Below are 27,084 nucleotides of genomic sequence, written 5' to 3'. Positions count from 1 at the left end.
GTTCAGCTCAGTCACACCACCTGGAAACCTGGTAGGATACTACAGTATTTTTAATGCCAGGCTTAGGTACAACAGCGGCAGCAGCCCCACAGCTGAATGGGGTTTGGACCTGGTACACTTTATGCTGGCTTAATTTATACCGTCTTGTTTTACTCCAGCTTCTTTTGTTCCCTTAGTGTTCTGTGGCAGCTGTTACATTTGTTTGATGAAGGGTTTAGCATTTTTATTACTGTGCATTATACGATTTTTGTTTTATTTTATGCATTATATAGATGAAGGGCAGGCGATAAATTTTTCAAAGAAATGACTAAATATTCTAATATATTGTTATTGATGGCTAAGTAGCTTGAGGTCCTTCTTCCTTTGCATATTATTCCATTTCCAGTGTTAAGGTCAGCGACAGATTTCTATTTAAGCAAAACAACGATCCATTCAAATACCATGAGCAGCTTTCCTCACTTGTAAAAGTGACCAGGCGTCGAAAAGTTGGCAGTACCGGGTTTTGCTTTTCATTCCAGAAGCTCAGAAACGTTGTTGCCTTGGTTTCATTCAGTCTAATTCTCAGGCTGCCTTTTTTTTACCCATCAGACTCTTTAAGCCGCCAGATTGCAAACCGGCAAAACATAAAAAGTAGGAAGTAATCAGAGTCGCTGCTTTCCATTTTGTTTCATTCCATGAGCAGAATTTTTTACCCACTCAAAACACAGCTGCATCTAAAGTTGACAATTAAAAGAAAAAATGCAGAACACAACAGCTGGCGATGTTCCCTTCCACTTTTTCACTGTGTCACTATGGTATGGATTAATTTAAAGAAGTTAAAAGTTTAGTACTGTAGTGGCGTTCACATGCTACATTCTGCGTTTGGTCAGCCCTGTAGCTAAAGGACAGTCCACTCCACCACCACTGTCCCATAGCTCATCCTTGGTCATCCTGATGCCATCCAGTTGCTTTGGTCAAGAACTCCTTTCGGCATGGGCTAGCCGGGATCGATCCGAGTTGTAGCCCAAAACATCTGGACTACTTTAATTATTTAATTTCCATATTTAAAAACATTTCTAAGTGGACGACAAGTGACTGAAGCTACAACAGAGTTAACTTAAAACAAAATATTACAAAAATACACCGTTACATTTACAAATGTTACGCTAATACAAAGTTACTAAAATATAGCCATCAGTATCGATTCATTTCCCTTCCTGACACACCCTGCATCTCAGCCTCTGGGTTCTTAAGTCTCTAACTCTGGACTTGCTTTTTACAGGCAGACCCAAGTTGGATGGCGCCTCCTCGGGCTGCCAACAGGTGTGTCTCATTCAGCTGCTCTCTCCACATCCAGTTTCAGGTACAGCAGGTTTGTGGAGTTTCCCAGGCGGTCCAGAGGATGGGGAAAGGCTCCCTCTCCACACACAGCTCTTTCTTCACCATCTATCTTCCTCCTCTAGCTCCTATACCCAGTAGGTATAGGGTTGCACTTAATGATCCACTGATTTCTTATATTCCCTAAGGCAGAGGTTTTCCATCTGTGTGCCCTGGCATCCTTGGGTGATTGGGTCAGACGTGACTGGTCAGGAGGGCTCTCTTTCTCTCTCTCTCTTCACGTCAACTATCTTACCTGCATATCTGCAAATCTTTCTCTCTTTATCTGTCTGTCTCTTTTCTCTGGCCTGACCTGAGTCCTGCTCTTCCTCCTGCTGCTCGCACTTACACACATGCCAAAAACTGCACCTGAAAAGGGGTGGTTGTGGGCCAGAATGGGGGGCAAAGCAAAGTGGGACCGGTACAGAACAAGGGAATCCCTGCTTAAATGTGTCCTGTAATGGAACCCCAGTGTAAATGGCTCCCACACAGTCAAGAGCACCAGCGTGGACTCAAAAAGGTTGAAAACCACTGCCCTAAGGTAAGAACTGCATGTTAAACTATCAAACACGTTTCCCAAAGGCATGTATTTTGCTTAACAAAAAAGGTTGAAAACCAATGCCCTAAGGTAAGAACTGCATGTTAAACTATCAAAAACGTTTCCCAAAGGCATGTATTTTGCTTAACAAAAAAGGTTGAGAGCCACTGCCCTAAGGTAAGAACTGCATGTTAAACTATCAAACACGTTTCCCAAAGGCATGTATTTTGCTTAACAAAAAAATGAAGGAGAGGAGGGAATCTCAAGGGGGAAATCAGTTAGAAGGATCTGCAGGGGAGATCAGCAAGCTTCCAATTACATTACTGCTGTCATGAGTGCTGGAAGAAAGACCTGTTCCCTGCTGCAAAGCCCATTTCCACGTCTCCTAGGGGCGAGGCTCAGACTCACTTTGAACAGCTAAAAGAGGCTCCTGAGAGGCCACTGGGACATTGCTGGAATAACTCTTAAGGTAAAGGGACCCCTGACCATTAGGTCCAGTCGTGATCGACTCTGGGGTTGCGGTGCTCATCTCACTTTATTGGCCAAGGGAGCCGGCGTACAGCTTCTGGGTCATGTGGCCAGCATGACTAAGCCACTTCAGAGCAGCACACGGAAACGCCGTTTACCTTCCCACCAGAGCGGTACCTATTTATCTACTTGCACTGACATGTTTTCGAACTGCTAGGTTGGCAGGAGAGAATAACTCTTAGGTTGGGGCAATTGGCTAAAATGTTTTAAATGGTTCTAATTTTGGTTCCTCTATTTTGTTTTTGTCCAGTTGGTGTTGGTTAAATGTTTAGTTAGACTGGTTGTTGTTGTTGTTTTCTATTGATCTATTGGTTTGTTGATTGTATAGGCTATTTTGTTTTTTAATGTTTGATGTTTTGTTGTGTTTTTATATAAGCTGTAAGCTGCCCAGAGTGGCTGGGGAAACCCAGTCAGATGGGCGGGATATAAATTAAAACAACAACAATTATTATTATTATTATTATTATTATTATTATTATTATACATTGCCAATTTCCTCACACCAAGCTCTTTCTGGTCTCAAAGCCTGGTTAGGGGGAAACAATTTTTAAAAAACCAGCCCTGTGTGGAAGCCAATTCCTAGGGAGATTTAATATTACAAGGAGTAAGAATGTGTTTGCTTTGTAATACGTAATTCTGCCCTCAGGTGCAACTAGTTTTCCTTGCATCATAGACTATAACTACACACTGCAAACCTTTTTATTTAAAATTTAGTAATTGTCACACTGAGTATCCTGTTAGACTGGTTAACTGTTAGTTACTCTATATAAACTTCTTCTGAGTCATCACCCATCCATAGGGCTCAAAGCAGATAACAAGAACAAAGATTTAAATATTGTACCACACTCGTTGAGATACATTTGATGTAAAATCCAGAGTTCCTGTAGTTTGTAATTTGTTAAAAAATAAAAAGAAAAAATGTTTGAATAATAGCAATTGCGTTTTGAGGGTTGGGGTAAACTCAGAAAGTGCTTCTCTTTCCTGACTTTGACGTAAAGGTTTTCAACATATTAAAGGCACCACACACAAACTGACTACTTGGCTATGTCACGCTCAGTAAAACCCCCAAAATTTTGGTTTCCAATTGCAATGTTTCTGCCATCAACATAAAGACAATTATGAGAAAGACTGTCAACAGAAAGTCATTTGGTACATATTACTGCATAAGAAAAGCAGCTGAAAAACTTAAAAACTGTTCCCCATGTCAGCTATGTGTTAGTCAAATGCGTTATTTCTCTATGACCATTTATCTATGACTTACACTGTATGTTATTGCCCTGTAATGCGACTAGCCTTAGAAGATGTTCTGAATCAGGGTTGAAAAACTCTCCCCACCCCTTAAGATCTAATGGCAGTACGATTGTTTTCAAGGGAGCAACTACTTTAGGAAGGGTCTTTATGGCATGTGCATCTCCCCTGAGAGTAATTTCACCTCCCAAATTACACCCACAAAGGGGAATGTAGCAGGGAGGGAGTAAGCTTTGATCAGAAACTGACAGTAAATAAATTTCTCATGTGAATAGCTTGGCTGAAATTGTTTCGGCCTTCACTGTTTGATTATTAACAATTCTGAGCAGGCAGATTTCTAAACATTTGTTTTTTAGAGTTGTCAGAGCGTCAGCCTGAAAACTCTTTTCCCCTTCAAAGCTGCCGACATGGCCACTGAGGCGTTGGGTGGGAGGCAGGACTCGGCTGCCGCTGTTAAGCCAGAAGCTATGGAAGAGGAAGGCCCCAAGTCCTCACTGGACAGCACTGAGAGGCAGATAGGGATGGAGGAGAAATCTGTCTCAAATGGATTCATATATAAAGGTCGGCACGTCCAACATGATCAGGCTTTGACTACATCAGACTGCCTCTTTCGCTGAGCACCTTGCTTATGTCTGAGGTGGGGTGTGGGGTGTGAAAATCTATGCAAAATTGTATGCAAAAAATACAAACTCTATACATACCTAAGAGCCAAGTCCCATACTTTCTTGCAGCATAATTTTATTAGTATACATGTGTGTTAGTATTTTTATACAGGTTTTATACACTGTTGTATGCACCTGTTTATATGCTAGTTATTTTAGGAAACCCTAAAGGGAATGCATGTATAATATGAAACATGCATGATGTTGGCATTCATCTGTCTTGAGAGACAATGGAGTGTGCCTCTGGGGGTGAAAATTACGGTAGTATAATTCTCCTCATCCTGAGCCACTCATCCCTCATCCCAGAGGATCTCACCATAGGATTGTCCCCTTAGTGGAGAGTAGGAAAAATTATATCATTGCTCTAGTCTAAAGCTCTAGTCTATCTATTGCTCCATTCGTGGACATCAGTTAAATATTATTTGTCTCACAGGTACACCTACATTACAAATGTAAACTATTGTCCATATGGGATTCCTAAGAGTTTCTGGAGACTGCTGAAAATGTTTTTTATCCTTAGCCCGTTGGGGGAGTTATAATAGTTAAAACAGATCTGAAACGGTTTTAAAATATATATTGTATACACAGCCAGTCTTTTACAGCTAGATTAATGTATACAACTGCAGAAACCTGAATCAATCTTAAGAGTCACGACTTTGGTAGTCTATTCAGCTAGTACTGCATGCTTAAATGTTTTTAACTAATACTGAAGCATTTGCCAATGGACTAGAGTAGATATGAGCTGAAACAAGTATTTCAAATAATTCAAATCACCTAGCCTTGATCCAAGAGATATGTGTACTGTCTGCACACTACTTTCTGCATGCTGCCTTATAGATCTAGTCTCTGAAACTTTTGGCATTTAAAAAACAATCCCTGAACTCTTCAGATTCAGTGAAAATGAAGTTGTCTTGAACCATAGGTTGGATTCTGACTAACAGTGAAATCCTATACATGTCCATTCAGAAGTAAGTCTAGTTGGATGGCAATGACTCCCAAGCGAGGTCAGGATCACAGTCAAATAATTAATTCAACTTGCAAAAGTTGTCAAACCGTGTACACTCTCAGGAACAGAGTTCTAAAAATCAAATTGTTAATGAAATCAAAGGACAAATCCCTAATCCATCAACAACTGCATTTGCCAAGTGTTCTTATATGCTATTCCTGTTGTGAAGATTTACAACATCGCGCACCTCCATCTGTCATATTGTTATACACGGAATGAAAAACACTGTCCCCAAACTGCCCTCAGAAATATGTGTGCTGTGTTGCCAGTAAGCTCAACTCCCTTCTAATGGATACGGTATTTATTACTGTTTGGCCACAGACCTCCAGAACCAGCATTTGCTGCATGGAGATATGAAGTGAAGCATAAACTTTCTTTCCCCATTTGTCTGAGAAAAGGAGGATATGTAGAACAGTTCAGGTCCCAGCTTGCAGAAAACAAAAGGAGGAATTTGTCGTTAAGGTTCAGTTTTTGTTCGGTAAATGCCTACAAATAATTAGCAGACACTTCATGCCCGGGTGGCTAGATGCTCTTTAACCAAGCTCCTCTGTCCACTTTTCCTCTTCTTAAATAATCTACCTGAAAACAAGTATTTGCTTTCAAGAGTCACTTGCATTAAGCTGGAATCAGTTGTTTTGAAACAGCATGCATACCCTTGTTCCCATTGCAAACAAAACACTTTCTTCTTCAGTAAGAAAGGTTCATTGTCTGGTCAAATACACCAGAATGAACCCACTATAAGCAATGTGTTTTCCAACCACTGAGATGAATTCAAGAAAAACAACAACAACATTCATGCCTTTTGAAACAAGACCTCAGGCCTAAGTCTCCTCTGCTGTATGCCAGTGTTAGGCCTATTACAGTCTTAATCATACCTGACAGTTATCTTTAGAACCTTATACAATTCACCTCTGAAAGAAAACCTGATAATAATATACAATAATAATATCATTCTGCTATTTTTGTACTGCTTTCGTTGTTCCTATTACATTTAGTAGCTCACCTTGAGATACGCAGAAGGTGATTAATAAATAATGATAAGAGGAAGATAATGCTGCAAAAGGCACCTGTATTTTCTTGAATTGTTAAAACACTTTCAAAGGCATTGCAGGACTGCCCAACTTCAGATACAGGGTTCAAATGAAGAGTGTATTAAAATATATATTCAAGTCTTTAAACTCAGCAGTCCCACACACAATTGTGTGCAATTATCTAGCTACAATCTAAGATGGGGAAAAAGAAGAGGGGGAAACTGATGTTACGGCTGCCGTTTCTGAAGGGTTTCTGGTACTCTGTGACCACTGACATTTAGGAGACTGGAACTGCGTGCGTCAGTGACTAGAAAGCACAACAGAAAGTTGGAGAGCACATTAGGCAGTCTGTCAACTGGAACAAAAAGAGAACTACAGTTTAGTAACAGCGGAATAAAAGCATGTAAAAACAGGCCAAACATAAAAGTCAGCAGGATCAGCGTATGACTCTAAAAGGCACTTTTCCATCAGAGAGATTCTCTCCCCCCCCCCGCCCCACACACACCCATGAGCACATCCTAGCACGGCCGTTGCTTATAAAAATGCATGTCTTTGTTAAAAGCCTGGTTCCCTTTGATCAGAATGAGCCGGCTTTCCCCAACACGGTGCCCTCCAGATGTTTTTTGGACCACAAAATGTGGCAGCCAGAATAGACAGTTTACTTGCTGGAGATGAAAAGATGGGATTGACTGCCACCAGCCTTTAAAGCTCCACACTGGTAGAGAGTTTGCTACTGCACCCAGTTCTATATAAAGCCCTACACAGCCAGGGAAGGGGAGCAAATGTTTGAATGGAGTACCTCTCCATTACCTGCTGACCCGTGCTGATCTGTGGGAGAGGATCTGCTTGTAGTTCCATTGACAGCTGCAGTTTACTGTCTGGCAGAGCAGGTCCCTTTTCTACTATGGCTGGACCTCCCCACCAGATGTGGAATTCCTTCCCAGTGGAAAGGTACCTGTCCCCGACATTATCTAAGTTAAAACACATTACTGTGTTTTTTTTTCAAGGCTTTGGAGATGGCCAGTTTAAGAACTGGGCTTCCCCACCCCGCTCCCAGTCTGTAGCTTATGGTATCTATTGGTTCTATGCCTTTTGCGTGATATTGCTGTGGGGTCAATAAATTGTTAATATCAATAAACTGTTTGCATGCTGCTGCCCTGGGAACCTTTGGACTGAACTGCAAAGGTTATGAATAATATATAAATACAGTGGTACCTCAGGTTACAGAAACTTCAGGTTACAGACTCCACTGACCCAGAAATAATACCTCGGGTTAAGAACTTTGCTTCAGGATGAGAACAGAAATCGTGCTCCGGCGGCGTGGCGGCAGAGGGAGGCCCCATTAGCTAAAGTGGTACCTCAGGTTAAGAACGGTTTCAGGTTAAGAACGTACCTCCAGAACTAATTAAGTTCTTAACCCGAGGTACCACTGTAATACAACTCGCATCAGCTGCAGCCACCATGGCAAATGATCAGGGATCATGGGAGTTGTTGTCCAAGACATGTGAAACAGACTGGGGAGAAAGCCAAACCATGCAGAATGACCCACCTAGAGAGGTTACAAAGATAGGTGTACAGTATTCTACTCTATTCTTTTATTCATTTAATTTCTAGATTTCCCTTCATCCAAGGATCACAGGGCGGTTTACAATATAAAAACACCAAAAAATGCACAACATAGTAACATAAACAATTACAATAATTTCTATATAGAGTTGCAGCACTGTCTGCAGAAGGAAGCATTTCAATAGCTTTCCAATGAGTTTTGGAGGTGCTGAAAGGTCACACCTCGAAAGAAATGGCACAATCATCAGGAAACAAAAGATGCAGGGCCAGTTGTGGATCCAGGCTGCAGGTGTCCAAAACTTCTAGCTGCTGTGGATCTACACTATAGTGGTACCTTCGTTGTCAAACTTAATCAATTCTGGGAGTCCGTTCGACTCCCAGAACCATTTGAAAAACCAAGGTGCGGCTTCTGATGGGCTGCAAGAGCTTCCTTGCACTCAATCAGAAGCCGCAGATGTTGCATCGGACATTCGGCTTCCAAAAAACCTTCGCAAACCGGAATACTCATTTCCAGGTTTGCGGCATTTGGGAGCTGATTTGTTCAGGAGCCAAGCTGTTCGAGAACCAAGGTTCCAGTGTACTATCTTCAAGTAGTTTACTACTGTAGTCACACTTTCTTCCCCGGAAACCTTGGAAGCAGTGATGTGTGATTTCTGGAAAACTTTTGAATAGGATTTTTTTTACCCACCGTACATAAATGTATAGGAAATCTTCTGGTGTTCTGGAGAATAATCTAATTTAGCAAGTGGAAGCTGCCAGACTTTTCTTAAATCATACATTGTTTCTAACAAAACATTAAAACCTGAAAATTTTCTATGGAAAAGCCCCACATCACTGTTAGGAAACTGCAGTTCGAATGGATCTTTAACATTCTTCACCAACCTACAATTCCCAGAACTATTTTTTTTTTTGGGGGGGGGAACCTTACCTAAATTCCTGTAGATATATCTCCTCAACATGCCAAAATTCTGTTCCAAAGACAGAATAGATGGTGGCTCTGGACACAGTATAAATGTTGGCTTTGTTGCCTAACTTATTCCACCAAGTTGTTCCTTGGTAATAGAACTTTGCATTCACCAAAGTGCTACAGAAAGCAAACAAGTGGTGACTCCACCAAAATCTGTAGAGGGCTTCTATTCAGACTTCCAGCCAATCCATTCCATCCCCTGTTCCAGGTTTTACACACAGACACCCCAACAGTTGGCCAACAGTTGTCTTTGGGCTTCTTCCCACCTGAGTTGTTTTAAGTTTGCAAGCCTTAGGGGTCCCTGCAAACCAGCTGGCATTGTCCTCTTGTGCATGGATGATGCTATTTAAGGAGAAGTTAAAGAACTGAGATGACTATCAGTAGATAAAAAAGATACCCCAATGAGATCTGAAACCAATACAAATAACCAACACTGTCTTGTGGGTTTCCCATAGGAATCTGGCTTGTTGCTGTGTGAAAAGTGATGGACTCGACATGCCTTTTGTTTGATTTGGCAGGGCTGTTTGCTCACTAAAAGGTAAAGGGACCCCTGACCATTAGGTCCAGTAGTGGCCGATTCTGGGGTTGCGGCGCTCATCTTGCTTTACTGGCCGAGGGAGCCGGCGTACAGCTTCCGGGTCATGTGGCCAGCATGATGAAGCCGCTTCTGGCGAACCAGAGCAGTGCACGGAAACGCCGTTTACCTTCCCACCAGAGCGGTACCTATTTATCTACTTGCACTTTGATGTGCTTTCGAACTGCTAGGTTGGCAGGAGCTGGGACCGAACAACGGGAGCTCACCCCGCTGTGGGGATTCGAACCGCCGACCTTCTGATCGGCAAGTCCTAGGTTCTGTGGTTTAACCCACACTGAAACCTAAGTAAAGTATTAGGTACTGAGCATGCAGGTATCTTCTAGCTAATATCTTCCAGCTAAGAAATGTTCCGAAGACTATGCCGTGCATGCAGGCAAAAACAAGGGAGTCCCCCGCCCCCATGTAACAGGCTACCAATACAAATGTAGACTTGTCACTTAACTGCATAAATAGGCTTAAATGTATTTCTATGTTGGTTTTAAGGTTACTTTCCCACCCCCACCCCTTTGGAACACCTCAAACCCTTAAGAAGAGCCACATGCTGGGCTCTGAAGAGCAGCACTCTGAGAGTTGCCCACATGCCGTATACTCAAGCATCTCCACACTTCAGTTGCAGAGGAAAGTGCATTCCAAGAAAAATACAAGTTTGCCCAAAGGTAATCACCTTTCAGATCAAGTCTGATTCCTAATTCATGAACAGCTTGTCTGCTTTCATCACTTCAAACGAAAGTCATTCTTTATTATAAGCATATTTGGGGGTAGGGGGAGGTGGTAGACACTGGAAATTAAAACGAAACTGTCCGGTTGGGAAACGTACGTTTACTGAATACAGGGAAAGCTACATATTAGTGCCTTGCAGTCCATATTAAGTTTCTACTGTGATTTATGTCTTGTTTGCAAGAGCAATACTGTGGTATTATAACTGGCATGCAAATCATTTGTGTTCTCGTGTGCCACCCAGAAAGTGAGTCACATGTTTCTCTTTCCTCTGGTGAATAATAACCAGTTTGGGGTGGAAGGAAGAATAAAAAGAAGAACTGCTCTCTAGGAGAAAAACACTTCCAAAATATAGAGTTGAGGCATACTAAGTATAGCAGTTCTGGATACGTTTAATTTAAAGGATGTTCTTTGTTCCAGAATACATCGAGCTTCCTTGAATAAAGGGAGTTTATTTTGAAAAAAGGCATTTATTTCAAAACTAGGGCACAGCCCAACATGCATATATGTGTATCACTTGATTACTGTGCATCTGACGGCTGGCAGCTTAATGTGCGAACCAGAGAGAATTGTGTTTGAGGTGATGTGAGGAGACAGGGAAGTTTCCTCTGTGGTGGCCTCTTCACACATAAGAGTCACCACTTGATGTGGCAGAGCACATACATGCATCCTGATCCTAAATATGTGCACCGGCTTGTCTTCCTGCAAATACATGGAACATCTCTAAAGAATGTGCATCCCATTAAGAGCTGTGAAGTTGCACTGAAGGCAATGCCATCTGTTTGCCCTAAGTTCTGCTAAGAGGTACAAAATATGGTATTAGGTTGCTGGCACTGAAACAATCTATTGAGGTAAAAACTAAGGTGGCGCATCCATTAGCAACAAGAGGTGGAGAGAAGATGTTGTGCAGGTCCACAAGAAAAAACAGAAGATTAAAAAAAGGATTTTCCTTCCTTTCCAAATACTTTGGTGTGAAGGCAGCCTTGTGAGTAAAATGGAAGCTTACTACTCTCTACACAGTTGGATGAATAAAATAGGTCAATGTTAGGTTCTACTCTGTTTTAAAATGATTTATATTTCTTTTTTTATAATAATAGGAGACATTTGCAGAGCATATATCTTTGTCTCTCTCAACAACAGAAAATGGGGGTATATACTATTAACATGGCTTGACTTTTTATGAAGCGCAAGTTCATAAACAAAGTAAGCCAATCCTTTGGTCTCAGTCTCATACACAAACGTTACCCTTCCTTTACCTCTGTGCTTCTAGTTTTACTTTGTCTACAACTCCATTGTTTCTACCTTGAGGACACCTCACTAGTGTCTGCAGCCCAACCCACCAATTGAGAATCACTGGTTTAATCTAATGATGCAAAAAGATGAGACATACTGGTTAACTGATTCATAAAAAAGTATGTGCAAAGAGATGCTTATTCAGGACGGAAAAGGATTAGGGTACATTGTTAAAGACAGGTGAAAAGACAGCATATGATCTTCATATGGCAGAGTTCACCGTTCCAGAACACTTCCACTTTCTCTGCCATCACTAATTTCTATACGCAGATTTCAATTTCTTTAAGAACCACACTCAATCACAACAAAAGTCCTACACTTTCCAAGAACTGGTCGCGAAAGAAAACCTATTTGCAGATTTCCTAAAAGGTATTCATTTCTTCTTTCCCCTTCAAAGAACTCTAGAGAAGTTTTTTAGAAGAAAATAAACAAAAAACTTATTTTGTTATATCAGATGCTATAAATATATATGTAAATATATCTGCTTTCCTTCTTGTAAAAACTTTACCCATCAATACAAGTGTCACCTGATTAACCTGATTGTGCACCATATGCAAAGACATCCATGTAGAATTTCATTTTTCTCCCAAATAGAAAGATAAACAGAAACAAAAACAATGGAAGTGTTGTGAGGGGTTCCTGCAAGGGTTGTGGTGCACATGCAAACACACACACACACTTGTGCAAGCCATGGTCTAAAATAAACAAGGTGCAGATAATGAGAGTTCCACTGTGCTATGTAGTCATAATACAGTTTCAGTAGCATTTTTCCTCTTCAAGCACAACCAAGAAATAGGCCACACATGACGTGAATTAGCTTCCCCCTCATCATTAGTTTTCCTCTCTCATGCTTAAACTGTGACCTCATTTTACCAGCAAATTTCACACAACCTATGAATGACATCAGTCATTAAACCTTGATTGAAACAAGATGGGGAGTTCTCACTGTAACCTGAGAGAGAAAAGTGCAACACGGTCACTGACAGGCTAGAGAGATTTATGGGAACTTTATCACTGCTGAAACACCTCAGTTTTTAAACATCTACTTTCAAGACGGCAACTGACTTTTAAAGTCTGGCGCACTGGAGATAGGAATGATACAGTGTAGGTCCTCTTCTATCGAACACCTGGCAGGTCTATGTTAAGCGGTTATCGCATTTTGGACCAGGACAAGCAAATTGCCAGAAACAATTACCGTATTTTTCGCTCTATAACACGCACCAGACCATAACACGCACATAGTTTTTAGAGGAGGAAAACAAGAAAAAAAATATTCTAAACGAAATAGTGGATATATGATTTTTGTGGTTCATGCTGTGGCCACAGACATGTGATCTGACATTGAGTTTGGAGTAGCCCAATGCAAAAATCCTGAGGCTCCATGTGGCTCCATGCTTTGTAACCACGGAGGAGGGAAGGAAGGGGAACCATGGATCCTCTGCTCACGACTGCAGCAGATCCCCCCCGCCACCCACAGGCATTCGCTCCGTAACACGCATAGACATTTCCCCTTACTTTCTAGGAGGAAAAAAGTGAGTGTTCTGGTGCAAAAAATACGGTAAGTACTGGAGTCTGTGAATTCTACTGGCGCTTGGAAAACAGCTAGCCAGGCAAGCTAGCTTTGACCCCCATTGCAAGCGCATAGGTAAGGTGTAATATTGAAATAGTGGAAACGAACGCATTTGATAATGGAAACACAGGGAAAAACATACCCAGCCTCCATTGTCTTGGATCCAGTTGTCCAGGTGCCTGTTCAGGTAGTCAGTCATCCACACTGTGATATTGTCCACAAGGGGCGACATCTCCCGGCTGACGCTCTCCACGCACATCATGCCACCAAACTCAAAGAACGCCACAATCCTCCCCCAGTTCACCCCGTCTCGGAAGAGCTCTTCGACAACTGCCGCAAAGCGAGCTCTGGCAGTGACCGGGGTCAAGTGCAGCTGTCCAGACATCTGAGCAAAGTCCCTCCTGTAACGCCGCGAAAACTCATCCCCGGCTTGACGTAAAGTCGCGTGGACAACCTGTGGCACAGGATGCGGTCCGCCAGCCGGGGCGACGTTACTTACAGGCAGCTCGGAAGGACGAGATGCCAGCCTAGCAAGGTTAGGGAAGGTCTCTGCAGTAGCAGGATCTGGAGGAGGAGAAGGAAGGTCCTCTCTGTCTTCACTGGCAACCCAGTCATATCCTTTCTGCGACAGCTTGTAATGGATGTACGTCTGCACTATCTCTCTTGTGTCGTAACCTCTTATCCCAGTCTGAGCCATCATTTATAGCAAGGAGTAGGGGAAAGGAGGGGAAAAATATATGCAGAAGCGGATGGAGTGTCCCCCCTCCCGCCCCCCCCAAAATAAAGCAGCCAGTAATAGTAAGTGCCAGTGTTTATATATAATCCAGTTGTTCTATTCTATGCAGTTCCATTGGTTGAGGTATGGGGGAGTCCTCAGGGTCTCAAAGGTATTTCCGCCTTCCCAGTGTTTCCCTCCTCAGTTTGCGATGCACGGTGGAAACCGGATTTAAAATGCAGCCAGTACTGTATTCCACATGTAATATTTATCATGAAGCGTATTTGCAGAGACGTTCCGTCCTCGGTGTTGAAATGCATCTGAAATAAGAAAATCAGATGCTTATTCAAAGTCAGGTGCATTTCCACACACACACACACCCCTCCTACATGCTGCTATAGACTAGGACATGAATGAAGGAGACTGCTGGGCACACATTCCAAACAAAAAAAAAACCCTCCTGACATCCAATATGTGATTTACTAAAGCAGAGCAACCTCTAATGCAAATTCATGCAAAGCACATTCAACTAAAGACCCTCAACCAGTGCTTAAAGGGAACCAACCACCACCATGAAATGAAATAAAGTTACCCAAAGCAAATTGCCTGTGGGAAACAAACAAACAAACAAACAAAAACCCCACTTACTTGAAATAAATCTACTTTTCTGTCAAGTTTCCTTGCAGGGGAAATAAATAAATAAATCCAAACAGTCGCAGGTCCTCTACAAAAATGAAATGCAGTAGTTTCTTTGATGATTCCTCGCCAAAAGTGGGGTGGGGTGGGGGGAAGAAAAAGAATAAGGGAAGAGTGTGGAATATCTTCAGATACCGTTGAGTTGCTATGATTTCCAGAAAGACTCACAAGGCTCCCGTTTGAATGACATTTCCAAAGCTATGCCCCAAGTCTCAGCAATCCCTGCCGCTGAACTTCAGGAAAAGCCCCAGGACGAAAACGAGGAAATTTCTGAAAAGCATCATAAAAAAAAAACCTCATGTTTAAATCCCTGCTGTTTAGATTTCTTTAAAAAATAATTTTAAAAAATGTTTCATTCAGACGCGGATCTCCCTCCACTTAGATGCCACACACACGCGCGCGCGCAAATCTGGAATGAACCACCTTTTCTACTGCTAAACTCCGGATGGGGAGAGGAAAATACAGTACCCCCCACCATTAGAAAAACAGCACAGGTTTTTTTTTGTGTTGCGCGCGTGTGTGTAATATATAGGGAGAGGAGGAAGAGATCCCAGGAGGCAAAGGGGCGTGTCTCAGAGGAATTAATTGGTCCTGGCCGCCACCCCCCCACCCCACCCCCCACTGCCCTTGCTACCCCAGGCAGCCGCGCAATGCTTCCCAGTCGCGAGGCGCCTCCTCCTTCTCCAGCCCGGGCTGCAGATTGGATGCGCTGGCTGAGCTGCGTTCGGCTCGGCGCTCCGGCGGCTGTTGGGGAGGTCCCGGGGGCAGGGGAAGCGCACTCGATGCAGAAGCCCAAGGGGGCGGAGAGTCGAGGCGAGCCGCTCTCACGCTCCGGGGCTCAGCAAATGGGGCGGCTTCCCTCTGGCCCCACCTCGCCGTTCATTCAAGAAAAGGGGGGGAAGAGAGAGAGAGAGAGAGAGAGAGAGAGAGAGAGAGAGAGAGAGAGAAGAAACAAACAAACCCATTTTTCCTCCTTGTGTTTGCACTCGCTCGCCTCCTCCGACTTGCGTCTTGCTTTTGCACCCGCAATTTCGGGGGGGTCTGAGGGTGGGTGGTCCACGGTGAGGGGAAAGGCGGCAAACCTGCTTTTTTCCCCGCGCGCACTCTCTGGGGGTTTTCCTTTCTTTCCTCCTTCCCCGCCATTCATTTTTCTTCTTTTGTTTTCATGGGCTTCTTTTTAAATTTTAGGTTATTCAGCGGCTCGTCCCGTGCTCTTAAGGCGCCGTTAAGAGCCATTTTGTGAGAGAAAAGGGGCTTCTAAGCACTTTTTCCCCCTACTGAAGGGGGGGGGGAGAACGCCTTGCAATAAAACTCGTTTACAGATGGGGAAACTGAGGCTACACAGAGTGCCCATGCATGAGGTGGAACTGAACAAAAATAATAATATAAAATTTAGTGTTGTGAAAACCGCTGACCCGCGGGCAGAAGGAAAACAGGATGGCGTACCCTTTTCTTCCCCTTATTCTTTTTTTGGGGGGGGGAGGAGAGGACGCGAAACTAGTTTTCTCCCTTCTGCCTCGGTTGAGGGAAATTTGTGCATAAAAAAAGAGGGACGGTTTTTTCAGTCCACCCACGGCCCGGGAAAATGCTTCGAGGCAGAAGCGGCCGATTTGAAAAGCAACCGCGTCACCTACAGTTTCATCCTGCAAGGTCTCATGCCACGGGGGGCGAGCAGGCAACTTGCCCGGGGGTTTTAGCCTGTTTCCCGCCAAGAGCCTTCGGGCACCCCCCCCCCTGGCTCCCCATGTAGAATTGAGAACTGGGGTTTTTTAAAAAAATAAAAATTTCCCTCTTGGGAGGTCAAATGCGTGTGATGCCCGGGTGATGCGTGTCTGAGAGAGCGTGTCTGAGGGAGGCTTAGAAGTCGTGGCGTGTGTGGGTATTTAAAATGAAAAATAAAAGGGGGGGCTTACACTTCTGGCGGCAAACTCCCATCGATATCCCCCCCACCCCCGACTTGCAACTTGGGTGGCTCCACGCGAGCTTGTGGAGCAATTTCCGCGCTCTGCATCCTGACGATGATTTATTCCCGCCTTCTCTCGAAGGCGCCACTCGAGGGCTCTTGGCGCGCTGGGGAAGGGAAGGGGCTCCAAAGTCCCGTCCCCTTCCTCATCCGGCGTCAGGGGCAGGTTGAGAGTCGGCTGTGTGGCCTCCTTTACCCGCTTTCTGCCTTTTAAGAGTTTATTTTGGCTTCTTTTTTGCCTGGTCTGTTCGCATCATGCCTTCATTTTTTTTACAACATGCAAAACGTCCGTTTTCAAAACACCTCAGTTCTCAGGACTTAACACCCTCCAACATTTCTCCAATGAAAATAGGGACACCGTATTCTTCTTCTTCTATTATTATTATTATTATTATTATTATTATTATTAGTTTTGAGTAGGAAGGTTAAAACTAAATAATAATTATTATTTTCTGGTGGGTCTGGAACAAATTTCTGAGCCAGAAACCCACCTACATCTTTAATTAATGAGTTTCTAATCCAGATCATTGTCTGCTTGAGTTTATTAATCACATTTTACATTTAGCCACTGCTTGGGGGTGGAGGTTATGTGCAGCTGGGCTCACAAGAAATAAAACAAACTTCATGGTGAGTTCCCCTATTCCCCCCCCCCCCCCAGAAAAAGCACCAACTACTACTACAACTATTATTATTATCATTATTATTATTTTTCATCTGACTGGGTTGCCAGTCACTCTGGGCAGCTTCCAACATATATAAAAACATAATTAAACATTTAAAAACTTCCCTATACAGGGCTGCCTTCAGACTGGTCTGGGGTCACATAACTCCATACCCGGCCTAAAACATCTCTGGATACCATATTGTCTTACATTGAACGTAACCAAAAGGCTTTATAATCTGAACCAAAAAAAAGAGATATATTGCACGTTCTTTTGTAATTTGTGAAAATCTTTAATCAAAATTATTTAATTTAAAATAGGGACAACCTACCATAACCTCCAACAAACCTTTGATGAAAAGAGGGACACCTTAAGGAAAAGCGAGACATTCCAGGATCAAATCAGAAACTGGGACAAGCTTCTGTAAATCCAGGACTGTCCCTGGAAAATAGGGACACTTGGAGGGTCTGAGGACTTCACCACCACTACATATTGCTGACTCCCCAATTCCTCGGGTCTATTCTGCTGCAGGATGCCTCATTTGTCTTGCTCTATTTTTGATAGAAGCATCATTTATATTCTATGGAAGTTGCCTTTTTGAGGGCTTTTGACCTAGAAGGCAAGCTGAAAGACCTTACAAAAAGTAACTCATGGGCTCAGCTGCATTGCTAAGCCCCAAGCTAAGCAATAAGGCAGTTCTCTCCAACCTGGTGCTCTCCAGATATTGCTGGACTCCCAATTCCCATCAGCCCAAGTCAGCACACAGCTGTAGTCCAGCTATATCCAGTGGGCACCAGGGTGAAATAAGGATGCTAGGGGCATAGGGCTGTTCCTATGTGAACTGTGGAGCTCTCGCCTACCTGGCATGTAACTTCACCCTAGATGAACCGTAATCCTGATTCCAAACTTCCATTTTGAAAAAAAATAAAATAAAATTCTTAACGTTTGTAGAACTTGACAAGCAAGCTGTATATCTATCTGTACAGGGTCAACAGATTTTGACCTTTGTTTTCCTGCACTTCCAATGTTTATTTTTCAAAGGTAATATTGTTGTGATTGCATTTTTTTTTATATTGTAAGCTTTTAAATAGCTGTAACCTGCCTTGTGACCTTAGGCTGAGGGACAGGTAATAAATTAAATTAAAATAATGCTGCTGGTAACCGAACAAATAGAATGCCTTATCTTGAAACAGCATATGGTAAATTCTAGTTTCTCTATTACACAAAACTCAAAAATATTTTTATTTTTTGCCTATTATGAGGTTTCGTGTAATTCAAAAGTTTGCTTTTACTGGTAGGTATGAGTCTAATAAAAATAAGATATGAGCGAAATAAAATATGCAGCTTTGATAAGGATGCTGGGAATCATAACTCTGCGGGGGGGGGAGCTGCAGTTCTCATGACTCTTTAAGGGAAGTCATATGTTTTAAATGTGTGTGCTTTAAATGTATGTTGTGAATCTGTAATATCAAAAGCTTGCTGCATTAAGCAAACTTTTGTGCCATTTGTAATCAAATGTTGGAGTTTTGTTCCAGTAATAGGCTTAGAAGCATTGGGAAAGTAACTAACCCTGTCTGACAGAATTGTTAAAATCAATTCATTCAAGAACTGCCAGAAAGAGGGCATACCAAAATCCCTGTCATTAATACAGTTATCCTAGAGAGATGACAATGAAAGATTTTGTAAAAGATTAGATTGGATTCCAAAGCACTGATGGAACACGAGATAGCTTGTACCCATGAATATCAGTGCATTATCTCTACCTACTCTAAAACAAAAGTTCCCAAGGTAGCTTACAAAGATCAGAAGTTTTACCCCTCAGGCCTACATGTTAAAAGATACATGATAACAAATAAATGGGCAGGGATACGGCTGATAATATAAAAATATGTTGATCAAGGCAAAAACTAGGATGGAGAAGGGAGCAACAGGAATAATACTTGCATCCAGAAAGAAAATGTAGATACTTTATTCAGAAACTTGTCTTCAAATCAGTTTTTCCAGTAGTGCAAATATTAAAGGAGCAATATCAAGCACAAGAATAAGCAGACATAAAGCAAGCCTGTGTAAACTAAGCTGTTGTAAAGTTACTCCAGATCTGAAGGGGCTACTGCTACTCTTCCAAAGCCTGGATCGCAGAAAACAAGGCTTTAAAATGCTGTTTGGACATATAACAGAGCTGAATGGGTTTAGGATTCAGCCTAAGGCTCCGTCTGGTCACACCATACCCAGAATGCCCCTTTTGGGGGCTAAAACCATCCTTAGGTCAACCAGATTCAGCCCAGCCAGCTGCACTAGGCTGAGCAAGTTGTAATGGTGTATTGGGACTGTATCAGAGTTGGGAACTTAGAATCATAGAATTGTAGAATTGGAAGGGGCCACGATAATCATCTAGTCCAACTCCCTGCAAGGGAAGAATCTTTCACCCAATGAACTGGGTAGCAACAGACACACACTTATAAAACTACAATTGGTAGAACCTTCTTAATGTATTTCCCCTCTTTTTTCTCACAGAGAATAAAAAATATAGATTTCTAAGAGGTTGCCTACTATGACACGTTTGCATCTGAATTTATGCATCTTGGCTGATTTAAACTAAGATTTCTTGATGATTCTAGACAAGGTTCATTTCAGTGTTGGTCAGGAAGCTGAAATAAATTAAACTGAGTGGCCATTCTCACAGTTTTAACTTGCTGGTGACCAATGAGCATACTGATCACTATGCCGGAAAAAGTAATATGAAACCCCTACAAAACCGAGGGAGGAAATCTGCCAGTCATGCCATTTCTGCACTTATCTGTTTATGGTGCTCTCATCAATGAGGTTAATGCAATGGGGCAGGGAATGCTAAACGTTCAAAGTTGTGGGGGCCAAATAAGTATGGGCAAATCTGTCAATTTCAGTTTCTCTTTTTTCTCCGATATTCAGTTCACTTCTCCATTTGCCTATCAGTTGCAATTCTGTTCAAGTCCTAATGAAAATTCACCAGCAAATTTATCCAAATGTACATGTGTTTGCATGCACATTTGCCTAATATCCACATATTTACAAAGCAATTATCTCTTCATATAATACGTTTTCACCTATGTGCATTCTTATGCACATGTTACCTTTCTATACACATTTTTTTTGTACACATTACTTGACTGGTGAAGTGCACTGCAAAATTTGAAAAAGTGCAAATTCCAAAGGCTGGTTGCATTTTGATTCATTTACCATTTTGAAAAGTATGAATTAGGTTGGAGGAACTGTAAATGCAAACTGCGTCAAATTTCTAACCCATCCTACAGCCAAGCCATGTACCTGACCTCCACACCCTTAAATTAGCCAGCTTGCCTCCAGCCTTAGTCGAGGAAGCTGCCATATCACTAGTGCTGAAGAAAGATTCAACTGCCAGACCAATTACACCAAACAAATTATTAAAGCAGAAATTGTCCCTCATTTTCCTGAGCCCTGACCAGACACTGAAATTAGAATCAGGACGAAGATTAATTACCAAACTGTTTTTAAGATTTGGGGAATTCATTGATAATCTATGCAATCTCCAGACCATTTTTAGAAGTGTGTTCCAAGAAGTTAAAAATATGCTTAATAAAGTTGGGTGTGGGCAATGTGACATGTTTCAATTCTACAGGGTGTGTGTGTAAGTAGTAAGTAGGCAATTAACAATACAATCCTATGCATTCCCATTCAGCAGTATGTCCCACTGAGTTCAGTGCAGTTTAGGTAAAGGTAAAGGTCCCCCGGACCATTAGGTCCAGTCATGACTGACTCTGGGGTTGCGGCGCTCATCTCGCTTTATTGGCCGAGGGAGCCGGCATACAGCTTCTGGGTCGTGTGGCCAGCATGACTAAGCCACTTCTGGCGAACCAGAGCAGCACACGGAAACGCCGTTTACCTTCCCGCCAGAGCGGTACCTATTTACAGTATCTACTTGCACTGTGACGTGCTTTCGAACTGCTAGGTTGGCAGGAGCTGGGACCGAGCAACGGGAGCTCACCCAGTCGCGAGGATTTCAACCGCTGACCTTCTGATTGGCAAGTCCTAGGCTCTGTGGTTTAACCCACAATGCCACCTGCATCCCAGTGCAGCTTAATTGCAAGCAATTGGGTACAGGATAGTCCTCTAAAAACAGTATTAAAATTAAGTGTGTGTGGGGGGGGGTGAGACTTAAAAGAAAGTGCGATCATCTTGCCTCCTCCCCTCCTCAGAAATATTTGAATGAAGCAGATATTGTGTCATTGAATTAGGCTAATTGAGCCACTTTTAGTGCTTCACTGTAGAAATTTACTAAGCAGAAAGGGATGGTGGCAATTTTCTTGATAAATCTGAAGCTGTGCATCCCCCCCCCCATCTATTTAGATTGCTACAAAACCCTTCTCTTGCTACATGTTACCACCTAGTGGTACTTCCTAATTTTGCAGTTTGCAAGGATTTTGGATTTTCTACTCATAAGCAGGGACTCACCCCTCAAAGTGCACCCTTAGCCCCCAAGTGGAAGGGGCAGAGCCCAGAAGGGCTGGTCATGGCCCCCACGGGTGGGTGTCTGGGGAAGGAATGAAGAAGCCACTCTCCTCCAGTCTTTTCACTGCTATATATAGGACATCATCTTAAGTCTTTTTTGGGGCGGGGGATATAGCTTACTTTTTTAAAAACCCTATCCTTTAAATATTTTCCCCCTACTAATCATCAGTTAAGTGCCAATGAAACACATTGTCTGAGTAATCACCCTTTATTAAAAAGTACTACTTCAGCTCAGCTGCAAATTCATTTTTTTCAAATAATTATTAGTTTTCATAATATGACAAACAAACATAAATCATAGCCTTATTGAAAATTACACTTTGTTAAGTGACTTCCTCACTTCCCCTTGAATTTCATTGCATGTCCTTTTAACGGTTTTCCAAATCCCAATTCTTATGAAATTTAACTTAAACATTAACATCCTTAAATCCTCACCTTAGGAAATTAAACATATTAATTCATCACTTAACATAAATAAAATCCTAAGCCAATTAAGTATCTGCAAGCTATTTTCCGTTAATTTAACTTAACAAATTTAACTAGATAATTTATTCCACTCTTCCTGATACTCCTCCTCCTTCTGGTCGCGGACTCTTCCGGTTAGGTCGGCTAGCAAATTCAAGCCCTTACATGGGACAAGCAAGAAATGGTAAAGGTTTTCCCAACCCTCCGGAGTGAATTTTAAAGGGGTGCCAGGGGAGAAGGTGGGGAGATTCCATTGCACAGATCAAAGTCCTTGCACGAGCACAGAGGTCAGCAAACTTTTTCAGCAGGGGGCCAGTCCAATGTCCCTCAGACCTTGTGGGGGGGCCGGACTATATTGTGGGGAAAAATATGAACACATTTCTATGCCCCACAAATAACCCAGAGATGCATTTTGAATAAACACACACATTCTACTCATGTAAAAACATGCTGATTCCCAGACCATCCGCAGGCTGGATTTAGAAGGTGATTGGGCTGGATCCGGCCCCCAGGCCTTAGTTTGCCTACCAATGCACTAGCATAACGCTTTTGCTAGATCCTGTCCCATGTATTTTATTAAAGATTAGCCTCTTGCTGACCTGAGATGTAGTGCTTTCCCAGGCAAGTAAAGGGACCCATGGATGGTTATGTCCAGTCAAAGGTGACTATGGGGTGCAGCACTCATCTTGCTTTTCAGGCCAAGGGAGTCGGTGTTTGTCTGCAGTTTTCCAGGTCATGTAGTCAACATGACTAAACCGCTACTGGCTCATGGAGGACTGTGACGAGTGCCAGAGTGCATGGAAACGCTGTTTACCTTCCCCACCACAGCGGTAACCTATTTCAGTGTTTTTCAACCACTGTTGCCACTAGTGTGCCGCCAGATGTTGCCTGGTGTGCCGTGGGAAAAATTGAAAAATTTGAAATATTTTTTTTAAAAAAAATGTCAATTTTTCGCCCACTAGGTGGGCGCCGGACTGTGTCCACACTATTTTCCATCCGTCCTGGGTGGGGATCAGATCGGATGGGATCGGAAGAGAGCGGACAGGCGGTCCGCTCTCATCCAATTCCCCATAGAGAGCAGCGGGGCTCTGACATCTCCCTCTACGGAGATGGAGCTGTCATCCGCTGGCTCAGCGGGGATCAGCGGATCGATCCCCGCTGAGCAGAGAACGGTCCGCAACGTTTTTGTTTGCCATTAAAGAAAAAATATTAAACATTTTCTAATGGTGGTGTGCCTCATGATTTTTTTTCATGAAACAAGTGTGCCTTTGCCCAAAAAAGGTTGAAAAACACTAACCTATTTATCTACTTGCGCTGGCATGCTTTCGAAATGCTAGGTTGGCAGGAGCTGGGACAGAGCAACAGGAGCTCACCCTGCCATGCGGATTTGGACTGCCAACCTTCCAATTGGCAAGCCCTTTCCCAGCGAAGAGAGGAGGAAAGATCCATTAGCCAGGTGCTTTAAATTTATAATTTCCCATTATTTTTGGTGTATGAACTAATTTGTAAATGCTTTTGCTCAAACCAAAGATAGCTTAAGCCTAGAATTTATTATCAATTAAATGAGTGGCAGAGTCTGAAATTGGTTTCTGTACATCTAACACTTCAAACAGCTTCTAGAAGGCAGGTGGTAATTTATTAAGTGCTGTGCACTTCTCCCTTCCTGCCCAACCCGGTCCCCGATTTTGGGAGCATGCAAGGTAAAGGAACTGCTGTTGCGCGAGCACTTTCTCTGGATGCCCTGAAGGAGATTTGGAGTACAAAGGAAAGCATATTTTGGGTTGCATCTCCCCACCTGTGGAATGTTCTCACCTCTCACCTCATCATTAACATTGTTTCAGTGCTAAGTTAAAACCTTTCTTCCAGGCACTTCCTCCCAACTTATAAATTGGCTTATGGCGTACTTATTGGAAATGCTCTTGCTGCTAAAGTTCGTGTTCCTTTTTACAGCATTCTTTATGAGTTATTGAAATGGTTTGAGTGTAACATATTGTTTTGATTACATGCTGTGCTTTTTTGGGCTCTTAATCAGTTGCAAGTCACTTAAAGACTTTGTTGTGCTAAGTGACAAATAGTCAGCACCCCTGGACATCACCCAGACATTCCATGTGCTGACTGAAACAGTGTATTCTTGTATTATTTCAGGGATTTGTCCTCCTACTCGTGTTAAGTGGAAATCTGTTTTTATGTCAACAAACGAGGCAGTTGCATTACCTGATTTGCACATGCTTCCAGTTTCCTTCCAGCTCTTCTCCCACGTAATGTTCTGCTTCAGGTATGACACTGCTATTTATGAACTCAAGCAGTTGCCTTACAAATTAATAATAATAATAATAATTTATTATTTGTACCCCGCCCATCTGGCTTGGTTTCCCCAGCCACTCTGGGCGGCTTCCACAGAGATCAAAAATACACTAAAATGTCACACATTAAAAACTTCCCTTAAGATGTCTTCTGAATGTCGGGTAGTTGTTTATCACTTTGACATCTGATGGGAGGGTGTTCCACAGTGCGGGCGCCACTACAGAGAAGGCCCTCTGCCTGGTTCCTTGTAGCTTTGCTTCTCGCAATGAGGGAACCGCCAGAAGGCCCTCGGCGCTGGACCTCAGCGTCCGGGCAGAATGATGGGGGTGGAGACGCTCCTTCAGGTATGCTGGGCTGAAGCCATTTCAGATCACCATTCTGTTTAGATGAGTATTGTTTATACTGCCTAACAGTGACTCTGCAATTTAGGAGAGTGTAGATGTTCTGCGCTTGTTGCAGCTTCTGAACTATCTCCAAGAGCAGTTGCACGTAGAACACATTGTCCAATCTGGAAGTTACCAAACTGTGGAACATTGTAGCCAAGATATCCCCGTCCAGGAACAGTAGCAGCTGGTGAACCAGCCAAAGTTAGAAACAGACACACAGGGACTCAAGAGACATAGATGGACTAAGGAATAACATGCAACTAGGTAAACCTTGCCTTACAGGGCAGTGCAATCTTATCCAGCACAAGCTGCCTTTACTTCCCAGGCACAAGGACCTCTAACACAGTGTCTACATCTTGTCTCAATTCAGTTTCAGTTGCTTCGCATCCAGCTCATTACCACTTCCAGGCAACAGTGAAGCACCTGAACTACCTCACCTGGTTAAGATGGAGGGAGAGCTTGACACCTCACTCCAAATCCCCTGATATTTGCCAAAAGCTTCACATATATTTTAAAGAGCATAGCAAACAAGAGCAACACGTGAGGGACCCCACAGGTTAACTCTCAAGGTACCATGCGATATTGCAACTTTTCAAAAGTGGCCTTAACAGCACAGTTCCCTCAATTCCCAACCTCTGAACCCATTCAATTGTATCAAAAGCCACTGAGAGGTCAGGGAGAACCAACAAGGCTACACTCCTGCAATAAAGATCATCAGCCAGGGTGATCACAGCAGTTTTAGTGCTGTGTTCAGACCTTAAGCAAGACCAAAACTGATCTAGCACAGTGAGACATCAATGTGCTGCCTTTCAGGTGTTGTGACTTCCATCATCCCTGGCCGAGTTGACTGGAGCTCATGAGTGAAGTTCAAAACACCTGGAGGGCACCATGTTGGCCACCCCTAGTCTAGATATCCACTCCCTCCATGCACTCCTGTAGCTGGACCACCAGCACTCTCCAGCATCTTGTCCAAAGAGGAACATTTTATTTTATTTTTTTGTAAACAGTGGAGGTTGCCTGGAGTGTAGAAACAGACACATACCAACAGGCGATACTTAAGAAAAAAGAAGAGGAAGTAAAACAATGTATCACAATAGGATTGTACATACTCGGAATACAATTGGGTTCTCTGTGCTAGAATGGCAAGTCTTCTTTACAGAAAACTATGGGTACTGCACAACTGGAATAATTTTACTACTGTAATAAAAGGGAGTGGCATTGTGATTAATCGCCTGGGCAGTTCCTGTGAAACAAGAAGGTGGTTTGCAAACTGCGTGCATTGCTTGCAATTTCTGAGAAGGATTAACAAATCCGGCCCCATGAATTGAAAGCTCTGGGTGCCTGGAATGGATCTTAAATTCTTCTTAATTCTCTGTGGAATGTGCATATACTTTAACATTTAGAATCATCTATCTTTCTCTTCTGCTACAGAATTTGTGGAAGCAGATATAGATAATCCATTCATTATTTTTTGTTTGCCATGTGAATTCTGATTCAGATATAGCATTACAGCCAAATACTTACTTAAAATACATCTGCCCTCATCGGGGGGGGGGGGGAATCTCCACAAAAATACTTAGGCTAGAATAAATCACAGACACTTAACTTTACAAATAGGTGAATATTTTACTCTGTTTCCAGAAGTTACAGCAAACAGCTCTCTATCCGTTGGCAGTAAAATAAAGATGAAAAAGGTTCCAAACTACTTAAAAAGCAAAGTACTTGGTTTCCTTATAAAAAGGATCATGCAATTTTTGGATTAGGAAAGATGCAGCCTTGAAAATCTTCTGTTAGAGATTCAGTTCATGTGTAAACAACCATGGACACATGGCTTCTTGAAGCACAAAAAAGACTTAAGAGGGGAGCAGAGGCTACTGAGAGCCTCCTAAGCCACACCTATTTGCAACCTGAGCTCAGGCGAACCCTTTCATGAACACAAGTGTAAGTCAATAACCGTGCATTACAAATTATTGCATAAAATGTAACACACAACTCTAAGGGACAGGAAGCCCCCAATCATTTCTACTCAGTGTGAGGGGGGGTTATTTCCTATAGCTTAGTTTCATATTAACAGGTCTTTCTCCCTGCTCTATCTAAAGAAATACGGTTGTTTTAATTTGGGCGTTATTATTTAAAATGTTTAGGCTTTCTATACACTGCGCCTTCAGTATATTATTGAATTTTTGTTATTGTTTACTTGCTTCTGTGGTTCCATAAGTTGAAAATAAATTTATAACAAGTATCTTCATTGATTTACCCCTTCCTACCTTCTTCTTCCTTGCCCTCTTCACT

General features: G+C 42.7%; 1 protein-coding gene across 5 annotated transcripts in view; it reads right to left on the bottom strand.

The window, feature by feature from the left end:
* The window catches only part of BCL2 (BCL2 apoptosis regulator), a 133,378-nt gene extending 117,635 nt beyond the window's left edge, over positions 1 to 15,743 (bottom strand). The window contains exons 1-3 of one of the 5 annotated variants that reach the window (XM_081918340.1): positions 15,450 to 15,743; positions 14,441 to 14,758; positions 13,220 to 14,112 (exon numbers count right to left, since the gene is read on the bottom strand). In XM_081918340.1, the coding sequence (XP_081774466.1) occupies positions 13,220 to 13,777 (558 nt within the window). In that variant the 5' untranslated portion in view covers positions 13,778 to 14,112; positions 14,441 to 14,758; positions 15,450 to 15,743. The other 4 variants (XM_081918341.1, XM_081918342.1, XM_081918343.1 and 1 more) reach the window with 4 other exon arrangements.
* Between the last annotated feature and the right edge of the window lie 11,341 nt (positions 15,744 to 27,084).

The sequence above is a fragment of the Podarcis melisellensis genome (assembly GCF_964234715.1).
Source record: "Podarcis melisellensis genome assembly, chromosome: 7".
Classification (NCBI taxonomy): domain Eukaryota; kingdom Metazoa; phylum Chordata; class Lepidosauria; order Squamata; family Lacertidae; genus Podarcis; species Podarcis melisellensis.
This window is presented reverse-complemented; position numbering and strand designations above follow the sequence as displayed.